Source organism: Fundulus heteroclitus, chromosome 5 (assembly GCF_011125445.2).
Source record: "Fundulus heteroclitus isolate FHET01 chromosome 5, MU-UCD_Fhet_4.1, whole genome shotgun sequence".
Taxonomy (NCBI): Eukaryota; Metazoa; Chordata; class Actinopteri; order Cyprinodontiformes; family Fundulidae; genus Fundulus; species Fundulus heteroclitus.
The window spans coordinates 22,873,248-22,894,094 of NC_046365.1; the positions used below are offsets into that span (position 1 = coordinate 22,873,248).

Genomic DNA, 20,847 nt, shown 5'->3' on the forward strand with positions numbered 1-20,847 from the left:
CACTGAAATAGCATCCATTTTTTTCTTCTTCTTACAAACAAAACTATCTGAAACGTTTTTTTCTGCAGTTATATTTGTTATTCTGATATCCCTCTCTAAAAATCCAGTGCTACCTTGGGAGGACAACTGCTACAAACCCACAAACACAAAGCAATCCATCTAAACTGGGGAGAGTTTTAATCCGTGGTGACTCTGGAGGAGCTGCAGAGATCCACAGCTCGGGTGGGAGAGCCGATCGACCAGAGGACCATTGGTGTGGTACTACGCACTGTGGCATTATGGGAGCCTGATAAGAGGAAAACTAAAGAACAAGTGTGAAAGTCCAGTCCCCGAGGGCATGTCGCCGTTCAACTTTTACATGCGTCTCCTTTTCATTACACCTGAATACAAGAATTATGCCATTAGCGGGACCCTGTACAACTTGACTGCATGCTGAGAAGCTAAATCATTCATCACTCATCGAAGAGGTGCAGGACTTTAGCCATTAAGGACTCCAGATAGACACACGAGAAGCGTCATCTCCGATTTTCCACAAACGGATGAAGCATACATGTGGAATAAAGTGCTCTAGTCAGAAAAGGCCAAAATAGCCCTTTTTGCCACACCCAGTGAGACGTGGTCAGTATGCAGATGGGATGCTTTTCCTAAGCGGGGACCAAGGAAGCTGGTGAGAGCTGGTGGAGCAAAATACACAGTAATTCTGGAAGAAAACATGTAAGAGCCTGAAACAAGACGTTGCTGGGGGAAAGGTTCACCTGCCAGCGACTCAATGACCCTAAACATTACAGACAGTTGCAGCGGAGTGGTTCTGATCAAAACATTTTCAGGTTTTAGTCACAGTCCAGATTTAAATCCATATGGAGTGAATGCTGCTTGTCGGGACTTTGAAGCAATCAACTGGCTCCCTTATATAGGAAATCTTTGACCAATCTGTATACTATGATTGAATTTGACTTTGTAAAGTGCCTTGAGATGACATGTTTCATGAATTGGTGCTATATAAATAAAATTGGATTGAAATTGGAATTGGATGAGAATCGATGCTCTCCATCCAGGCCGACTGACTTTGAGCTGTTCTGCAGAGAACAAAGGAGCTGCAGCTGTAATTGCAGCAAAAAGGGTCTAAACACAAATGCACGCCGCACTTTTCAGATTTCTAAAAAAAAGTAAAAAAAAAAAAAAAAAAAAAAATCTAAATAAATTTCGAGTGTTATTCTCCTTCCACTTCCCCATTATGCACTACATCACACAAAACGCGTTCACGCTTTTGGTTGTTTATGACAAAATGTGAGTATCATGACGAATGTGAACACATGTAGCTAGAAGACCAGACATGTTTTTTGGGTTTTCCTTTCCCCATTAGGGACTTCCAGAAGGCAGCCATTCTCACAGACCTCCGCCTCCCTCTCGACCCGACACGTCACACGGGAAACGAACAAACAATTCCCATCTCAACTGCAGACCTAAAGAGACTTAAAGAGGCTGGGAAACTTATTTTTTAATTAACTTCACAACATTGTGTCAACAGCTTTATCTGAAAAGTAACCCAAACAACTCGTACTGACTCACTTGTTCTTCTAACGAACCATTGAGTCCCTGTTAAATATAATAACCTCCTTTATTTTTTTCACCGTCCCTCCATATCGCTCTCTCTCTCTCTCTCTCTCTTTCGGTCTCCTGCTTAGGGAAGCTTCGGGTCTCGTGCTGCGATGACCATATAAGGGCCACTTCTCCGGAGCAGGGCTCGTTTCTGTGGACCTAAACAGCAAGGCAAGTGAACTCCCAAACAAAGCCCATATAGGGAATAGTATGTCTCTTGCCGGCTTTGTCGTTTACTGCAAAATGATAACAGCGAGGCAGAGAGGCTGAGGGGGCTCGGGATTTTAAGAACCACGCTTTCATACGGGCCCCCGCTGGAATTCAATTTTTAAATGAAACAGTCAAGTGCGGCTACATTTTGAACAAGTGTCTGGCTGTTAGAGGTATGTGCAATGAAAAACTTGAGTAGTTGCATCCTTCTGACGGCTTTCCAGAGAAAGCAAAAAAAAAAAAAATACTCCAACAAAAAGCAACAACTTTTTGCAGACAGGTGTCTACATTGGCTCTGATGCAAGGAGGAGCTTCTTGACAGCATTAGCTGGTATAGCTAAAGAGCTTTTTAGCCCTCGAACAAAATCTGAGAAAGAAACCTATACTACCATCATCACTGTGTAGCGGTAGCATCATGCTGCAATGATGTTTCCCTTCAGCAGAGACAGGAAAGCTAATACATGGGAAGACAGACGGGGCTTAATGCAGGGCGGGAAGCATCGGGGTGGCGTGATTTGAGCCAGCTTGTCGGACCGGTGTTAGCTAGGCGTGGTAAAAAAACGTACCCTACGCTATGCATCACTTTAAAAGATACCATCCCCGCTGTGGGGCACGGAGGTGGCAGCATTATGCTGTGGGGAGGCTTCCCTTCGGCAGGTGATGTCTGTTAGGTTTGTTCGTTTGAGGTAATTATGGCTCTTTACTGCATTTCTGCCCTGATGAGAATCCTTTCTTCCATGACGTTTCCACCCCCTGCCCTTTGGGTATGAAAGTGATGTGAATCCTATTTTATGTCCTTCACAGCCACCGGATCATAATCCGAATGAACACAATAGATTTGAAACCACTGTTTTAGTGAACTGCTTGCTCTAGACAGTTTGCATTTCTCCAATTACTGAAGCGTCAAATTCGTAAAATGTATTCAGACCTTTAATAAGATTATATATCTGCTTAATACAAATAAAAAAAACAAATACAGGTAGTTTAGTCAAATCAATTTAAAACGAACAAACAAGCAAAAACCCTCTAAAACATCTTTGTATATTAAGTTAATAAACTCTGGAACATAAACCTCCTGGATTAACCCAAATCAAATCATAAACCATTCTCTCTGCAGACCCTTACATCCAACCTCTTTCATCTTTTTTTCTTGTTGGGTCTGGCATAAAGCGAATGGGAACTAAGCTATAAATGGGAACCAAGCTATGAAACAGCCCCCCCCCCACCCCCAACTGTCCTGAGAACACTCATAAACACTCCCCTGGGATTAAATAAGCTAACCAACCACAGGACTACTAAAAAAATGACTGCCAAAACCAAGAAATCGCCATCAACCTATCAAAAGTGGTCAAATTAGTGTCAAAAGCCCAAGATAAAAGTCTGTGAAAGTGGGGGTGGGGGGTAATCAGCTGATTGTTTGATTGTCTACCGATAAAAGTGTGCATACTTTTCCTGACACCCCCCCGTGTTTAAAGGATATGCATCAAATTAAGATATCCCTCCATGGGTTCTTCAGCTTTCCCCTTACGTAATTCAATTAAATACCTGGGTCAAGCCTTCGCTCTGTCAGCGTGTTGGCTCAACACGGTTTGGGCTCAGTTGGTCCATCTTGAAGACAGCTGTGTTAACCTGTCAGTGGTTCTGACAGGTTAACACAAACCAATTACGAGCAGGAGACGAAAACACCCACGTTTTCTTATAATTAATGTTTAACGCCACACAAAAAAGTGAGCCAATTAAATTGTTTCAGTCACATCATTTGGAATATATGATTCGGTGTAAACACCACGGAGCTGTTTATAAACCTGCGGTGTGACTGGTGTCGCAGTAAAATTCCCAAATATCAAAGTGTGCAAACTAATTTTGAATCCAACGTGCAGCCTAAGTATTTCTCTGTTAAAAATAATAAACTAGCGACGAGGATGCTGCCCTGGAGGCTTGGTGACCTTTCCATTTGTGGTCGGGGGAATTCGACCTTAAGGGGCCAGTAAATGATTTTTCTCATTTCCTTTCTGAACTGCTTCACACACACACGTTCTTCCTGTTATCATCAAACAAATAAACCCTGAAGCTTGATGCATTTATTGGATTATTAGGGTCACATCTTAAAAAAAACCAAAAAAAAACAAAACAACAACAACAAAAAGAATGGTATTAGACATACTTTCTCAAGTTAGCGCATGATATGTCCAAAGAAAGTGTTGCAGATGTAGAGCTATCAGGCAGAAAACTATACACAAATACGGTAGAGCCAAAACTTCCTTCTCCTTTAGAGGGAATACATTCCTTCACGACAAAAGGGAAATATAATTTCACTGTCACATTAAGAAAAAAGTAAAACCTTGATTAAAGCAATATCTCAAACCTATCTAAAACCAAATCCATTCCGATATAATTTTGGTTGGAACATATTTTTGCCAAAGATTCACGTGTTTATGAAAACAAAAAGCAGCAGAATTTCCTGCCTTGCCATGACACTCTGCATCTTCAGCCTCAGAATAAATTAAACATGCTTGATGTACAAGCAAATAAGACCATATTTGGAAAACAGGAAACCCCATCATGGTCAGAGTCGTGCCTTTACTGAGATAATAAAGTGGAACTTCCTTTTTATTCCCAATACATCTCTCAGTTCAACAACAGCAATGATCTGTTGAGTTAACTATTAAAAAGGGACCTCTTGGTCTGATTTACTTGTTTAATACATACACTTTTTTTTTTTTAAATCTCGTTAGATGCAATTATTAACAAGTCATTGCCTTAAAAATTATCTGGCCTTTCAGATGCCGTAAAATGAAAATAAAGACAATGCACTAATTTAGCTAATCCGACAACTATATATATATATATATATATATATATATATATATATATATATATATATATATATATATATATATTGATTACATTTGTTAGCTTGAGCTGACTAATAAACTTTAGCTCATACAATAAAAGGAGATAATTATTACATCCAATGTGAGAAAAGTATGCAAACAAGAGGTAAATAATTAAGTTGAAAGAGCGACGGACGGCTTATTAAAGTCTGACAGGTGCACTTCACTCAGTTTAAACATAATATCCTTCCGCTGGAAAATACATACTCACATAACGTGAAGGAAGTTCGGCTTTGTGAAAGCTGGAGTTTTGGAGAAGGTGGGCGTCGACGAGGTACTCCCAAGGCAAACAGTCCAAATGACCCCCGTCAATTTAAAAACCGTACCATTTAAACTGTTCCACTCTCCCTCCCTCCCTGCTTGCCTCCCTCTCGCCTCCTCCTCCTCCTCCTCCTCCTCTTCCTCCTCCTGCTCTGTCAAGGCTGCTCGCAGCAGAGGCAGTGGACATGCGCAGTAGGGTTCTCCGGTCGGTTAATTCCACGGACAGAAGAAAACATGTGCTGATGACATTACGGAGGATAATTAGCCAGATTAACGCTATATACAGCCTTTACATATCACTGTAGACTAAAATACTCACTACCTCAACCTGACATTGTATTATAGAGAATAATATAGGTCTGTATTTTAGCTCAGAGGAAAAAGAAAGTACAACTACAGTTTTATATACCAGCTTCTAAAATCAGTTATTTCTGTACTCAAGTATATGAATGAATACCTGGCTGGACTTTACGGAGCCCCTAAAGGGACATGGAGAAAAAAAAAAACTTTTGCAAGATCTCGCAATACATTTGCGAGATCTCGCAAAAGTTTTTTTTTTTCTCCATGTCCCTTTAGGCATAGACATCATATACGTACACGCATCGTTGGGCGCGGGTTCGCACGTCAACGTCACCGCCATATTGTATGTGGCAGAAAAAAGTTAAGTTCTGTTGTAGTGAACGTGGATCAGAGAAGATGCTTCATTCCTGTGCTGCATGGAAATGTATTCTGGCTGATTTCACTACTTGTATCTGCCTTCTATAAACTAAGGCTGCACCATGTTGCAAAACTGGACACACTTAAGCTGCAGAGTGGCAACACAGGCTATATATATATATATATATATATATATATATATATATATATATATATATATATATATATATATATATATATATATGTAAGGAGTGTGGATAAGCCATGTGTTTTACTTGTGGCTCGCTGACGTAGGCAATAGTTATTGCGAGATCTCGCAATAGTTTTTTTTCGTCTCCATGTCCCTTTAGGGGCTCCGTAGGACTTTAGCAAGAGGCACCAAAACGTGTGTAAAACTTAGCAAAAAGTTGTTTTTTGAAGTGTACTGCTATGAAGCAGTGTACTTGAAGTTTACTTTTTATTAAATATATTTTATATACTTAATAGTATGTGAGGTGTACTTGACTTATACTGAAAAATATATACACAAGTCTTAGACTAAGTACATTAATACTAAGACTTAAGCCTATACTTATACTTAAGGCAACAATGGTGCAAGTTAGGGATGTTGTCCTGTAACTGGGTTGCTGGTTCAATCACCCACTCTGACCATCTCAGTTGTTGTACCCTTGGCAATGACACTTTAACCACATTGCCTGCTGGCGGAGGTCAGAGATCATGCTGATGTATGGCAGCCTTGCTTCTGTCAGCCTGTCCCAGGGCAGCTGTGGCTACTAACATAGCTCACCACCGTCAGGGTGTGAATGTCTTCTGTAATTTGCAAGCTTAAAAGAAACTCAAGTGGTAAGGTGACCAGAAAAGACCCCGAAAAAAAACAAACATCCTCCCAAATCCAGTTCTGAGAAACACACAGCAGGTTCCACACGGTCATGATTCCTCCTCTCTCCTCTTAATCGAATATGCCTTCATTGATTCTAATTTTGTTCAGCCTTTATCTACTGGAAACACGTCCTGAAATTTGACTTGAGAATCCGTACGGATACAGAGGAGTTTGTGGTTGACTCAATGTCTGGTAGGTGTCTAGTTCATACGGCAACAAAGCCAGCCCCGATCATCAACCCTCCACCACCGTGTTTGACTATTGGAAGAAGGTGATTGTGCTTCGTTTTTGCCAACCATGGTGTTATGCACAATCCCAACGATCTATGGTTTTTGACAGCGTTGCTCCTGAAGATGTAACTTTTAAAATCTAAGGTAGGCTAACATAGCCCTTGTCGAGAGAAGATGGTCTTTGTTGAAAAACAGGTTTTATTCAGTCTTTTGTGTTTGCACTGTTAGGAACATTAACATCCACCATGCTGACTGAGGCCGGTGGACTCTGACTTGGTCTGACTTGGTTCAGAGGTCCACTCTGAGAAAACTTGGCTGAGGCCTCAAGTGTTTGCTCTTGAGAATGATTCTTTCTCACTAAAAAAATTATTGACTTCACATTGTTGGAAATGGTCTTATAAGTTTCCCCAGATTCAAGGACGGCAACAGTCACTTCTAGGAATCCGGCACTGAAGTCTCTCCCCCTTGAACACACATGGCCTTTGTTGTGTTGTGACTTTTGTATTTCGTTGAACTGTCTGGGCCACCTTATGCTCGGGACCAGCAAACTAATAAAAATAAAAACGTCTTTCATAGAGCTGGCCAAACTGATGATTATCAAATAATCAAGTGTATTTCATTAACAAGCCATGGCTGCTACATTCCTCCTATATTCGGTGCAAATGTGTAGTTTTTTAAATTACTTTCCTGTTTTGTTTTTGTTTGATAAGAAAACGGTACAGAACCTCTATTGTATTTTTATACACTTGAGGTTGAATTTTAGCTTGGTGAAGACCAAATAACTTTCTTTATTACCTGATACTTAAAGCCCTCCAAACAACAGACAGTTAGGCTCCTTCCCTTTTACCAGGAGTGAACACGTTTTTGGTCTTCAGCTTCTTCTGGCACAGCAGGTCCTTATTTGTTAATCATTACACATCCACTGTCCCATGTAATCATTATCTCTATATCTGTGGTTCAAGGTTTTTAGCTTTTCTTTTCCAGGTTCCCAGCCTTTTATTTGTTCTGTCCCACTGTCAGACCAGTTGTGTCTACAGCTGTACTTCCCTCGTTTCTTTGTTCTGTTGCTTTTGTGGCTAAAAGACATTTTCGTCTTCCCTGAATAACTCTACCAGCCTTTTTGTCCTTCTTCTCCTCAAAAGTTGCACTTAATGTTCTTAAAGCACCATCTTGGACCCTCTGGGTTTGGTGGAAGATAGAATGTCTGAAATAAAATCATACTCATAAAATCATAAAAATACTATAACAACGTGCTTTTAAAGCACCAAAAATATTATAATCCCTTGAACTTCTTCCCATGCGGTTACATCGCAAACCTTAGACTATTTTATGGACATTTTATGTGATGGGCCAAAACAAAGTAGCACATAATTATAAAGGGGAAGGAAATAAAACATGATTGTCCAAATCTTTAACAAAAAAAGGTGTGGTGCACCCCTAGTCAGTACTTCATAGAAGCATCTTTCCCTCAGTTAGCCCTTAGCACATGTCTGATCCATTTCTCGATCCATATAGCAATTAAATTATTAACGATCCAATTTTAGCGATGCAAAATCAAAATATCAGTCCGTATTGCCATTTTAAAGATACACCTTTAGTTTGAAATTAACAAGGCACGAGACTCTAGTGAACATGTGATTTATTATTATCATTATTATTATTATTATTATTATTATTATTATTATTATTATTATTATTGTTTTAAAATGAGAAGAATGCTTTTGTAAGAGCTTAGAAACAAAGTGGTTAAATCATATTGTTTGTTTTGTTTTGTTTTTTGTTGAGTTGATATCCATGTAAATAATGATATAGGTGGGCAGATGATATCACATCATATTGATCGGAGACTTGTGATTTGAATTTAATCAAAATCGTGTTATAACAGACTTTGTGATATTGGCAAATATCGTATTGTCATCCAAACAAATTAATATAACACCGTGATAAAGCTGGTGACTCACACCCTAATGTCTATACTGGCTTTGCAGATCTTGAGATTGAAATTTTTGCCACTTGTCCTTTCGAAAATAGCCCAAACTAAGAAGGATTGGATTTTCAGTTCAGCATGTAGGTAAACATTTTTTTTGTCTCTTCTGAGCAGAGCACCTCCTTCCACATGATTGTTGCAAGCTGCAATCTAAACTTCTTACGGCTTCCATTTACAATGGCTTTCTTTTTACCACACAAATGTCAGATTTATGGAGCATCGTCATATTCTCCCTCCTGAGCTGTGGATCTCTGCAGCTCCTCTAGAGCAACAATGGGCCTGTATGCCTGGTTTGATAAATTCTTTCTTCGTCCGACCTGTCAGGTTAGGTAGACTGCTGTATCTTGGTAGGTTTGCGGTTGTGCCAGACTCTTTCTATTTTCAGATGATGCACAGCTGATGATGAACAGATCTCTGTAAGATATCCAAAGTTTGAGATATGGCAACCTAACCCTGCTTTAAACCTCTCCACAACTTTACCTCCGACATATCTGCCGTGTCTCTTGCTCCACAGGGTGTTGCTCGTTCCATCCAGTTCACAGTTTTGCATTACTGTGTGTTGGTCTATCACATAAAATCCTCATAAAAAAATCCTTAAAATTTGTGATCGTAACATGACATAATGAGAAAAGAGTTTTGCTCTCTTTCTTATATAACTTTGCTAAATGGACAGAACTTATATAGCACTTTTTCCAGTCATACTGACCACTCAAAGCGCTGTACACTAGAGCCACATTCACCCAATCACATCACACATTTATACACCGATATGCAGCTCAGTAGGCAATGTAGGGTTAAGTGCCTTGCCCAGAGGCACATCGACATGTGACAAGGGGAAACTGGAATCAAACCCACGTCGTTCTGATTGCTAGACGACTACTCAACCCATGAAGCCATGTGACGCCCTTGTCACAACTTGTCACAGTCACAACTTTAAAAAGTGAATTAAAATAGCTGGAGTTAAAGCGAGATATTTGGATTTTAATTAATCTAAATCGTGAAAAGGCGAGGTAGCCAGCGACGAGGTAGAATGTGAAAAAACAGCTTTGTCGAAGAAATAGTGAGTTGGTCAGGATTCGTCATGGTTTGGTTCATTCTGGAAAAGAATAACACACTTTAATATTAGTTGCATGAAAAAAAGTTAACTAGTAAGCGAAGTGGTTCATTATCTAGCAAAAGAGGATGAGACCAGTTCAGAAAAGATATGGTAAAGGCTTCTTGAGGGATACGAGATGACTAGTGAAACAGACTGAGGGATTTCCCTATGAGACCCTGAGAAGGAGGGTCATTGCTAGGAATTTGATCAGATTTAAGGTTGGTCAAAAACTATATATGATTCAGTGAAGACAGAACTGGCAATGCCTGTCTATGGGCTGTGGTCCAGGGTATAGATCACTCAGTGTGCTCCCTGTCCTCATAAGGAAAAACCAGCCGTCCCCGGCAACAGGATTCCCCTTCAGCTGTAACCTCTCCAGAGCGTTCCCCTCTGCTACACAACTCAGAGCTAAAACAATGAATGTAAGTTTTCTTTGCGAGTTTTCCATTTTTACACCCACCGCATTCCACTATGGAAAACAAATCCCCCCCCCCCCCTCCATGCCGCATCCCTCCCGCTTCCAGCTTCTCCCCCAATGGAGCTTCCTATATAAGGACACCGTTCTGTTTGTCCCAATAAATCAAGCGGCTTTCTGATGGCTGTGGCCTGTTTAGTCCCAGAGGCAGAACGCTGTGCTGTGGCGTGTCAGAGTGTGTGTATGTGTGTGTGTGTGTGTGAACCCGGACAACAGATCAACATCATAAAGATGGGGAGGTGTTCATGGGGGAGGTACGCTGGCTGAAAAGCGTAGAAGAGATGGAACAAATGAGGAGAAGGGGGAAAGCGAGGCAGCAGACGCATGGAGCAGGGAGGCTGCAGTAGGTGCCATATAAGGAGAGTGGAATCTCTGCAGCTTTGCGTGTTGCTTTCAAAGTCTCATACGAGCAACAAGCCCCGAGCCCCGGTGACTAAATATGGTCCAACGGCATCGGCATTGTTCAAACAAAGATGCCTCCGAAGGGGATAGCTCTAATTAGGCTATTTCCCCGCGGTCATCAGCGACAGGTAGCCTCAGCCGTCCTTGATGCGTGAAGCTAACGGGTCACAATAGATCACAAAACTGGAAATGTATCCTTGTTGAACGAGCCTGCTTTGGTTTTTTTTGAATAGCATCTTTTTAGAAATGTGACTTTTTTTTCCAACTCTAAAGAGGAAACTTATTTATAGTAGTTGGTCACCTATAGTTTGCACCACGGTCAGTTTTTTTCTGGGCTATTTGATAGTAAAACATTGATTATTCACCACGAAATTCAAAAGCAGGCTCCCATGCACACGTACCTCTGGTGACATAACAAAAGACATTACGCCAACCCATTAAACTTGTTTCATAGCACGTCCACTTGCACTTTTCATGTTTTTTTGCCTTCATTTGCATTCTTTTAACACATTCCTCCCTCAGAAGTGTCTAGTTAGTTAGTTATTTCGCCTTTGTTGTTGAGTAATGTCACCTGATCAGCCCAAATGCACACAAAGCAGAGCTAGCTGTTTGATCGGATATCTTCAGTGTTATTTCAAGATTAAGGCATTTGGGTGTCTGAGCTTAGGACTTTAATAGCAAGTAGCATGGTGACATTTCATGTTTGATTTCTATTTTCCTGCATCCTGTTTCTATTTTCCTGTCTTTTTTTATGTTTGTATGTTTCTGTGCATTGGGATCTTACTGTTAAGCGCTTGGCTGCTCTTAATTGGTGGTTTCAAAACACTATATAAATTAATAAATGAAATCAAACAAGGAAGAACATCAGTAAGAAATGATATTAAAGAAAAATACCAGAAGAAAAACATTTTGGAGCAAGGAGCAGAGCTTTCCTCCCTCCCCTGTCCAGATATGAGACTTAGAAAAAAACAGGGAGGGAGATAATGGGAGTGGATGTTGGGGGAACAAAAAGCAAGGATTAGATCCAGAGTAGTGAAATCATCCAAGTGGAACAAATTTAGGATCGTTTTTTTTTTTTTAATACCTCAGAATGAAATGTTACTTTGGGTACTTTGAAATCATCGAAATCACAGAAAAGCAATCATTTGAGATACATAGCCTGCTGTGTGTGTGGACCATTCTTTAATTTAGTGCATCGAAACAGAAAAATAAAAATCTTCATCAGAAGATTTTAGATACAGCTTTTTTTTTTTTTTTTTTTTTAAATCGTCGTCCCAATGTTTCATTTTCTTCGCCTTTATGTCCATAGATGGCCGTCCATTGGAGCAATAATATGTTTATGGATATGTTTGACCCTCTTGGAATGCAATTGCATTCTAATTTAGGCCTGAGGGGAAAACATTATTTTTTTTCCCCCCTCCCTGCTGCATGCTCAAGACGAGTGGAGTCAATTCTACAAATAAAGCTGTCTCATTTACAGACAACGATTCCACGAAGTAGAGAAAAAAAAAAAAGCAACCTGTGCAATGAAAAAAACAAAAACACAGCGTTCAAAGATGATGTGTAAATGTGCAGCTCCAGAGGCTTGCATGACTCTTTCTTTCCTAAGGTTACAGCTAGATCTGGCACCGGTAAAGTCAGCATCTTACAGATGAATGCTCGGCATCAATTCAAATGTTCTACATGTAAATTATAAAAGCAAATATCTATATTATGTGGAAAGCTCAATACGGTCGAACACACGATTGCCTGTGATATTAATTTATTTGTTTTTACAAGGATCTGTCTCATTCTCAAGCTGTGGTACAACTAGAGGTATTATGGCTTATTTAATACTTTAATTTTCTGATACTGCCCATATGGCTATTCACCCCGGGAGCCACAGCAGGAGGCGACACTAGAGCACAAAAAATATATTTATCAGTTTTATCCCAATCAAGTTTCTATTGCTTCCTATCATGTCCTGTCGTTGTTTTTGTTGTCATTTTTGAAAACTGCTTTTTTATTTCTTGAGGTTATTTCTTTTTTAATAACACATTTTAATGAACAGAACCAAGGTGTGACAAAAATAACCCTACATTCTTGTCGTCTTTTGGTGTTTGTTAGGGATTTAAATACATACACGTTTTGCACATTTCTTAATATCACCCAGCTCAATTGCACGTGTTTAACTTTTTGATGATGCCATTTTTAAACACTAACTGTGCAGTATTTTTTTTCTCAGGTAGTCTTCTATTTTTATATTTAGTTTTATATTTTAAATGTGTGCGTATCTATAGGCTTTAATTTACGCTTCACTTTGCTACTGAGACATGGCACGTTCCCCACTGAGGGTCAATTAAGGTTATTTCTATTCAGTTCTATTAAAACCGTATCACTGAAAAGGCTTCTTTTTAAATGCTGAGGTTCATGAAATCTTTGTTCTTTTCATAAAGAAACACAAACAACTTTTTACTCTTTTCGAATCAAGATATGGGGTTAGGTTTTGAAAATAACATAGAAGCAGATTAAAATCTGATCTTTATAAAGCCCACATTTTTGTACGAACACTTTTTTATTGATCTGATGTAATATTCTGAACTTAAATGTTGTGTTTTCATTCGTTGTAAGCAGAGCATGATCACAATTAACAATGAAGGGTTGGAAACATTGCTCTGTGTGTAATAAGTATATATAATGTGTTTCACTTAACGAGTTTAGTTACTCAAATAAATCATCTTTTTTAACGATATTACATATTTTGTAATAGGTTTGTACGGACAACTCCAATCTGTGTTACAGTGATCCCAGATTCTTCATAACGCCATTTGGGTTTTTGAAACCTGTGGAGACACACCTGAATTTTCCTTCTGTTAGATACTAAAGGATTATTCTATTCTTAGTAAAAAAAAAATTTTTTTTACATTTCTGTACAGAGAAAGATGGGGCTTGTTCAGGGCATCATTTGTGCAAGAATTGACGCTGCTGCTGCTGGTTGACACTACGCGCTTTAGAAACAATGAACTGATCTGCATCAAAGACCTGAATGTATTTTTCTAATAAAATCCAACCCGAGATAAAAAAAAGACAAAAAAAAAAAAAAAAAACAGTGCTTGTTTTCAACCTTAGACAAACCGCCCTGGATGAAATTAAATACCCTAGACCAGGGACTTCAAACTTTTCACAACAAATACTGGCTTAGTAAAAAGTTTTTAAGTACCACACTACTGACAAACAACAGAACAACTGACTTTTTCAGTTTGTTGTGTAGCATCAGAAAAACAGAACAGTAAAAAAAAAAAAAAAAAATGCATTGGCACTGCAGGACTGGTGAAAGGACACGGTGTCAACATGTGTCCCGTTTTTGCTCACACATGGAAATTTCCTGTGAGACATTGAAGCGGTCTCTGGTGCTCCTTACCAACTTCAGCCTCAAAATCAAACATGGCCACACTAACTGCTGCAGTTAAAAACAAAACAATGTTGCTCTTCTGTTTCATTTAGTTTTCACACATGGTACTATACAACCAACTTTAGTGAATGTGTTGCATCTGTGTTTGAAAAGTTATGGAAGAAATACGTTGTCACTAAACTGTTTTGCTTGTAATTCTCAAATCGTCTTTAAGAAGGTACTTTTTACTCTGTGTCTTTCCATTCAGGCTGTCCTGGACTCCTGTGGTGTACTTTTACTGGTTTGCATTTGTATTCTATAAATCTAATTTATGGTTGATGTTACAATGTTTCATTCAGCTCAGCATTTTTACTGTTTGGCAAACAATAGTTGTGTATTTTCTATTTTTTTCCCCTCCTATTCATACACTTTGGTCAACCTCTGTTTGTTTAAAATGGGCTGCTTAAATAAAATTTGAGTTGCTTCTCCTCTCTTGACCAGCTACTGTAGTTTTTTCTTTTTTTACTCGCTGATTTAAAATTCATGCATACTGGAGGAAACACAGAGTTTTTAAGCCTCTTGTTGCAAAGATGTAGACAAGGGGAAGAGAGGCAAACAAATGTAGTAATTAAGCACTGCCAAAAGATCTGTGTGATTATGAGTAGCTGGTATGTGCTCTATCTGATAAAAGCATCTGGTCTTTTAAAAAAATGACGGTTTGAACAGCAGGAGGTTTAAACGTTTAACAGTAAAGGAGTTCATACAGTTTAGTTACAATTCAGCTCCAGCAGAACAGCTTCTATTTTGCTGGATATAAGCCAAGAGAAAATAATCGTAAATTTATCCAGCATTGTACTTAAGCACAATAACAGCATACACGTTCTAACTCTGAAGAACATTTCTGTCAGTCTCATTGCATGCAGGCAAATTAGAAAGCGCATTGGACGCCATTTTCTCTCTGGTAAGAAAAAAAAAAGCGATTTATAGCAATCGTGTTTGACCTTTGAGTTACCATCCAGACGTTAAAATATTACCTCGAGTTTTTCTTTAGCTATACTCAAATAAATGTTAATGTAACGTCATGGTTTGCGTGGTAATAAAAACAGAAAACTATGAAATATCTAAACAGAAGAAAAAAAAACTGGATATTGCAGAACAATTGTCTATCAACCATCAGGCTACAAGAGAAATAAATTTAAAAAGGCACCATGAGCAGTAAATGTGTCCCATTTAACTTCCTCCTCCGCATGGCATCAAAGTCTGCAAAGGCCTGTTAACAGCGGATGTATTTAGAGTCAGTTTACAGAAGCAGGGACATCTAATCAGGGACACCGTGGTCCTGGGATGGCTCTCCCCTGCACCAGGCTATGCTGATGGAGCAGCAGTCCGTACCTTTTCTGAGACAGCATCGCCCCCATGTGGCACAAAAACTAAACGGCCCCTTTTCTGAATAAAATATGCATAAATAAAGACTCTTAAACTGCCAAATGTTTGTAAAATAAAATACAAGGTATTAATAAGTTACATTTTAGTCCAGCCGCAACGTATTTTAGAAGTAGAAACATGGCTTTAGGTGTGTGTAACATTTATTGTTCACAAACTTCACATCTGGTATAAAGTAAAAAAAACAAAAAAAAAAAAACATTTTGACAACTTATAAAAAAAGCTATACAAAGACTGTTTCTCCCCCCGGGGTTTTAGACATTCATTGGAGAGTCAAAGCGTCCTTTCAGTCCACGAGCATCACAGGAGACGCGCTGCGTGGCGTAAACGTGTCAGGAATCGTGTCCAGGAGCTGAGATGCTTACAGCAGTGCCTCGCAGCAAAACTTTCCCTCTGCTGTCGCTGCTGTTCAGGAAGTGAGAAACCAGTCCATAAAGAAGAGGTCTAGAAAACAAAACAACAACAACACTGTAGTCACCACTATTTTACTTTTTTTCCACAATTTTCAACAACATAAAAATAGCTGCTTGATTAATGCAGCTCTGGGTCAGTATTCATTTGATTTATTGTGTGTATTTACGGCTGCGACACAAATCAGTAGCAAAGCTCAACAGCGTTAGGGCAGATATGCACCAAGGTGTACCGAGTTTTCATATCTGCTAGGATTGTCTGTTATAACGGTTAATGGTTATGGGTTAAAGTCCTTCTAATTTAAGTTTGGTTTTCTGGGGTTGTATGGACCGTACGTCACGTTATGCTGTGCGCTGCCATTCAACTATGCTGAAAGAAGGATACTACATGTTTCCCTCTCACAGAAGAGACTAACTTTGCTGTACTGAAATATGTCTGGTCATATAAACTATAGTAATCCGTACGTTACATTACTTGAGCAGCAGTAGTAGCAATGACTGTTGCTCTACTGTTTAACCTTCTTGGTTCTATGCTGGTCATTTTTTCCACTTCACTTTCTTCCCCCCCCCCCCACTATTCAACTGTTTTATTTACACACTAAATAACATTTGCAAAGGTTTTGGAGCTTTTTCTCAAAATGTTTAACTTCAGTTCTTTTAGCTACAGTGTTCCACATACATCCAGCTGGAAAACTTGACTATTTGTAGCAAACTGAAACCAAGGAAAACTGCTTTTTATTTCTAACATTAAACGATACAGCATAGGTAATGACTTTTAATATGATAATATGTAGGTTTTGATTTCACTTACTACAAAATTTTGTCAAATTTTGGCCAAGGCTGCAATTTCATGTTTTATTTGTCGTTTTCAGTCATGCGCAATACATCATTGGTCTGGGTGAATGGACGGCCCAATTTTGATACAGGTGTAGTATCAGATAATGATTTGTTTTGTTTATTTTAAAATGTGTCTGTGCTTCAAACCGCTGCAAAAATGAATAAATGAGCTTTGAGCTACTCAGGTAAACTTGGCTGTAAGGCAGGTACTGAAAACCACTTCTGTCTTTGTTGTTGTCATACAAAATGCCACTGACGACTACACAATGGCCCTGCACATCCAAGTATCTACTTAAAAAAACAACACCACCATAACCTACAGAAATCAAAGAGACTATGCGATCAGTTTCTGTACAAATTGTGGACAAAGATAAATCGTCCTGACAATTAGGGGAAAATTATTTTGATTTTATTCTCCAATTGTGCAAAACAAACTAGCATTTAAAGGGTTAAAAGAATAAAAGCAATGCATATTTAACATATATGACAAGAAATCACATATAAAACTTTTTGGTAGCAGCAGAAAATATAACAACTTAGCCCTAGACTGAGTGGGTTGAGTTTTTAATAAAAGCCAGAGGGATAAAAAAAAAAGAAAATCAATTAGATTGCCTGATGCATTTTTATCTTAAAACATTAGTGCAAAAACTGCAATGCTGTAAAATAGCTGTATTTTTTTTTTTCAAGTCAGTTGGAGGTTAACATTAAGGCTCATGCCAACTTCACAACAGACTGTACTGAGATTTTTCAAATACCGACTCAACTCTTACACAGACTTGGAGCTTGTATCCTCTGAGACTCTCAGCTCGGTGGCCAAAAACTGCCGGTCCAAGGGAATTTCAGGTTGGCCCGACTCTGTGAAAGCAAACATTGGAGAGAAACAGAACATTGGTGTGAAGTCGTAGCAAGTTACACTAATATAGAGTGAAACCTGAAAAGTCAAAACGCTGGTTATTTCATGACACTATTCCCACTATAATGATCTTGATGCAGGACGCTTGGAAAGCACGTTTTAACATCCTTGTCATTTGAAAGGACCACTATGATGGACTTACCCACCTGCTGTAAGCACTGACGCCGTGTTCCTGTACTTGTTGAACTCCAGGTACTCCCGGATGAGCTCGTTTATGAGCAGGTTTTCCCGGGACAGCGATGGCCGGGCGTCACGCCGCTCATCCAGGGCGCTGAACACCTCCGCTCGGATCCGAGCCCTCAGCTGGCCCAGTACACCGCGGGACTCCAGCGTCTCCCTCACGGCTGAAATGTTCAGTTCAGTTTTTGTATGAATTAGGCAACAGCGATCCCCTGGCCATTCAAATACCGATCGTTTACATTAGAGCCAGAACAGGGGACAGGATGCCAAAGTTGCTTTTACAAAAAGAAAAAGTCTCCTATTGTACCGTGAGTAATATCTTTATAGTGTGGAACATCTTTTTCCTGGTTTAGCTTCTCAAAAATATTTTGGCTTATGAAACAGATTTGATCAAAAGAAAGCAAAGTTCCTAAAAGTGTCGAAATGGCTTTTACATCAGCGTCTTCAACGTCATGTAAAATGCAGGGTTGCTATACATTTTTCCATGTAAACATTCCATTAACTGACCAGGTGTTTAACCATTTTTCCATATATAAATATAAATCTGTACTAATAATTTATTAGAGATATTTCTACAGTGAGTAGGCTTTAAACATGGAACCTGCAAAAGCTGTAAGAGTTATGGGATGCAAGGAATGGGCTCCTAGCACAGACAAATAAAGCTGAAAGCGCAAATATTATTCCATACCGCTTTATTTTTCCATACTCTGTCCTTGTAAAATTCTCTAAAGGTGAGGAATGATTTGCAGCAGGTCGTTCATTCGATCATTGGTGTATTAAGGTTCGTAAGCAGATTTTCTTTTGACTTATCACTGTAGTGTGAATATGAAAACAAGCCGTTTCTCATTCATAAGATATTGTAATATCTTTCTTTTTCTAGTTTAACACTTGTCAAATTGCCCCAGAAGCAACACAGAGCCATGGTTGGTTAGCTAGCTAGCTAGCTAGCTAGCTGCTATCTTGCATCGGTAACCCAGCAGGCCTCGTGGTAAACAGGTTTTAAACACACTAAGCCTCTAGCTTTAATGCTCGAAACGCAAAACATAATACAGAATAGGCTATTATTTAACAACCTATTATTTCCCAGCTGCTGACGCTTAGCTAACACACCAGAAAAGAGGTTAATTTTTGTTATGATGCTAGCCAGCCCGTCCTCCTTCCTGCTAACTCGTCTGTCATAAGATAACTGGGTTTAATTAATGACTTTAGGTTTTCTGTAAACAAATACATGTCACTGAAAGTGTTTGCTCACCGTTCTTCAGTTCAGAGATGGTCGCCATTGTGACGAGTGTAAACAAACCGTAGAGTAACGGCTGGTGTCGTGAACGTCTGCCATCTAGCGGCCAGGTCTCGTATCTGCAGCTTCAAAAGACTGCAAAACGTTTTTATGTTCCAAAAACACTTGTATACATGGATGGTAAATCAAAAATATGCATACATAATTAATACATAATTAAGATGTGCACTAATGAGATATATTCTAAGTTTAGTTTTAAAACTTGAGCTTGCTTGTGTCCCATCTTGTCCTGTAAGTTGGCTGTTGACAATTACAGGCTAGAATCATGCTTCCCCATGAAATATGCTTCCCCATAGGTTTTTGACCTATCCTTTGAGATAAATAAAACACCTGCATCTGCTCTGCTAATTTGAGGGTTTCTTGAAGGTGATCGAGAGTGGATTAGAAAAATAAATCTCTCTGATACTACGACTCCAAGACAAAAGTTAGACAAATTGAGAGAAAAATGCCCCCGTCCTTCTTGTTTCTACAGAGTGTATTGGTGGTTTTCTTTTATTTTCAGAGTCATTCAGTGTGTTTTACTCCTGTCCTTATTATAATTTAAATCTCTTCAAAATCTTGCATTATTATTTGTGAATTGCATGTGGATAACTTTAGCCTGGTCTTTGAAGAGAGGCTGCAATGTCACTTTTTTTTCTAAAATATTTTTTTGAGACCTTTGAGAACTGTACTTCTGCCACTTTGTGGTTTGTTGGATATTTTATGTTTTTCTGCATCTCTGGTTATTTCTGCTTTTTGTTTTTCTGGTGTTTACACTTTAAGTACTATCTTTACAAAGTAAAACCATGGGCCACAGTACCACTTAGGCTACCGATGGTGCAGCTAGATGACTCATTGATCTTAAAACCTGATAAAACATGAAACAAAGGAATGCTTCTAAAGACACTACGAGCATGGGTTGTCTCATTCTCTTGAAAGTCTGAACAGTTTTCTATTGCTATGTGCAAATATATGTTGTATAAGCCTTGCGAACGTATTTACACTTTCAAATTTTCTTTGTTGCCTGCAACAACAAAGTTCAGTGTATTTTATAAGAGTTTTATGAGAAACTGACTCAAAGCATTCCATATAGGTGTGCAGAAATGTGCAAAAAAGATACTTTTCAAAACATTTTGAGGAGAAAAATCTCAAACATTTATTTTGCATTTATGTTCATTTCCCCTTACGTTTATACACCTAATTAAAACTCTGGGTGACTAATTACCTTCAGAAGTCACCTAATCAGTAAAGTCATGTGTGCATCTTAAACTTAATATAAATCCAGTTGTTCTGTGAAGGCCTCAGAGGTTTGTTAGAGAGCGTTAGAGCGCAAACAGCTTTGTGAAGACCAAAGAACTCAGCAGACAGGTCAGGGAGCAGATTTTTGATAATTTCAAAGCAGTTAGGCTATAAAACAATATGCTCAAGTTTGAGTATGCCACAAAGCTCTCTTCAATCTATCCTCTGAAAATGGGAGGACCATCAAAGAGCTTAACACCTACAGTACCAAAACAGAGCCGTGCACCTAAACTGATCTTGACAGGGCTGATCAGAGAAGCAGAAAACAAGCCCGTGGAAACTCTGGAAGAGCGTTGACCGTCATGCAAATCGCTGTGTCTGGCGAAAAGGTAAGACCGTACCTCACCCTGAACACTCATAGTGAAACATGGTGGTGGTTGCATCATGTCAGGCCAGAGCTGAGCGTCCGGCAGGAAAAAGGAATGGTT

General features: G+C 39.1%; 2 protein-coding genes across 5 annotated transcripts in view; both read right to left on the reverse strand.

Moving 5' to 3' along the window:
* myh11a (myosin, heavy chain 11a, smooth muscle) overlaps nt 1–5,035 on the reverse strand; it is a 38,338-nt gene extending 33,303 nt beyond the window's left edge. For 3 of the 4 annotated variants that reach the window (XM_036137218.1, XM_036137217.1, XM_036137219.1), the window contains exon 1: nt 4,915–5,035. The gene's annotated coding sequence lies outside the window, so the exon portion shown is untranslated. The remainder of the gene's footprint in view (nt 1–4,914) is intronic. The other variant, XM_036137220.1, reaches the window with a different exon arrangement.
* Nucleotides 5,036–15,672: 10,637 nt separating this feature from the next.
* On the reverse strand, nt 15,673–19,189 carry cep20 (centrosomal protein 20). The gene is made up of 4 exons (XM_012870137.3): nt 19,097–19,189; nt 17,811–18,008; nt 17,522–17,606; nt 15,673–15,948 (listed from the first exon to the last, which is right to left on the reverse strand). The coding sequence occupies exons 1-4, from the start codon at nt 19,122–19,124 to the stop codon at nt 15,837–15,839; spliced, it is 423 nt and encodes a 140-aa protein (XP_012725591.2). The 5' UTR covers nt 19,125–19,189; the 3' UTR covers nt 15,673–15,836.
* Between the last annotated feature and the right edge of the window lie 1,658 nt (nt 19,190–20,847).

Excerpts from the sequence above, each read along its gene's own strand:
- cep20 (XM_012870137.3), bottom strand. The coding sequence starts at position 19,124 with ATGGCGACCATCTCTGAACTGAAGAACG. Across the intron at positions 18,009-19,096 it reads CATCTCTGAACTGAAGAACG|CCGTGAGGGAGACGCTGGAG; the intron begins GTGAGCAAACAC and ends TGAACATTTCAG. Across the intron at positions 17,607-17,810 it reads GGCGTCAGTGCTTACAGCAG|AGTCGGGCCAACCTGAAATT; the intron begins GTGGGTAAGTCC and ends TTGCTTTCACAG.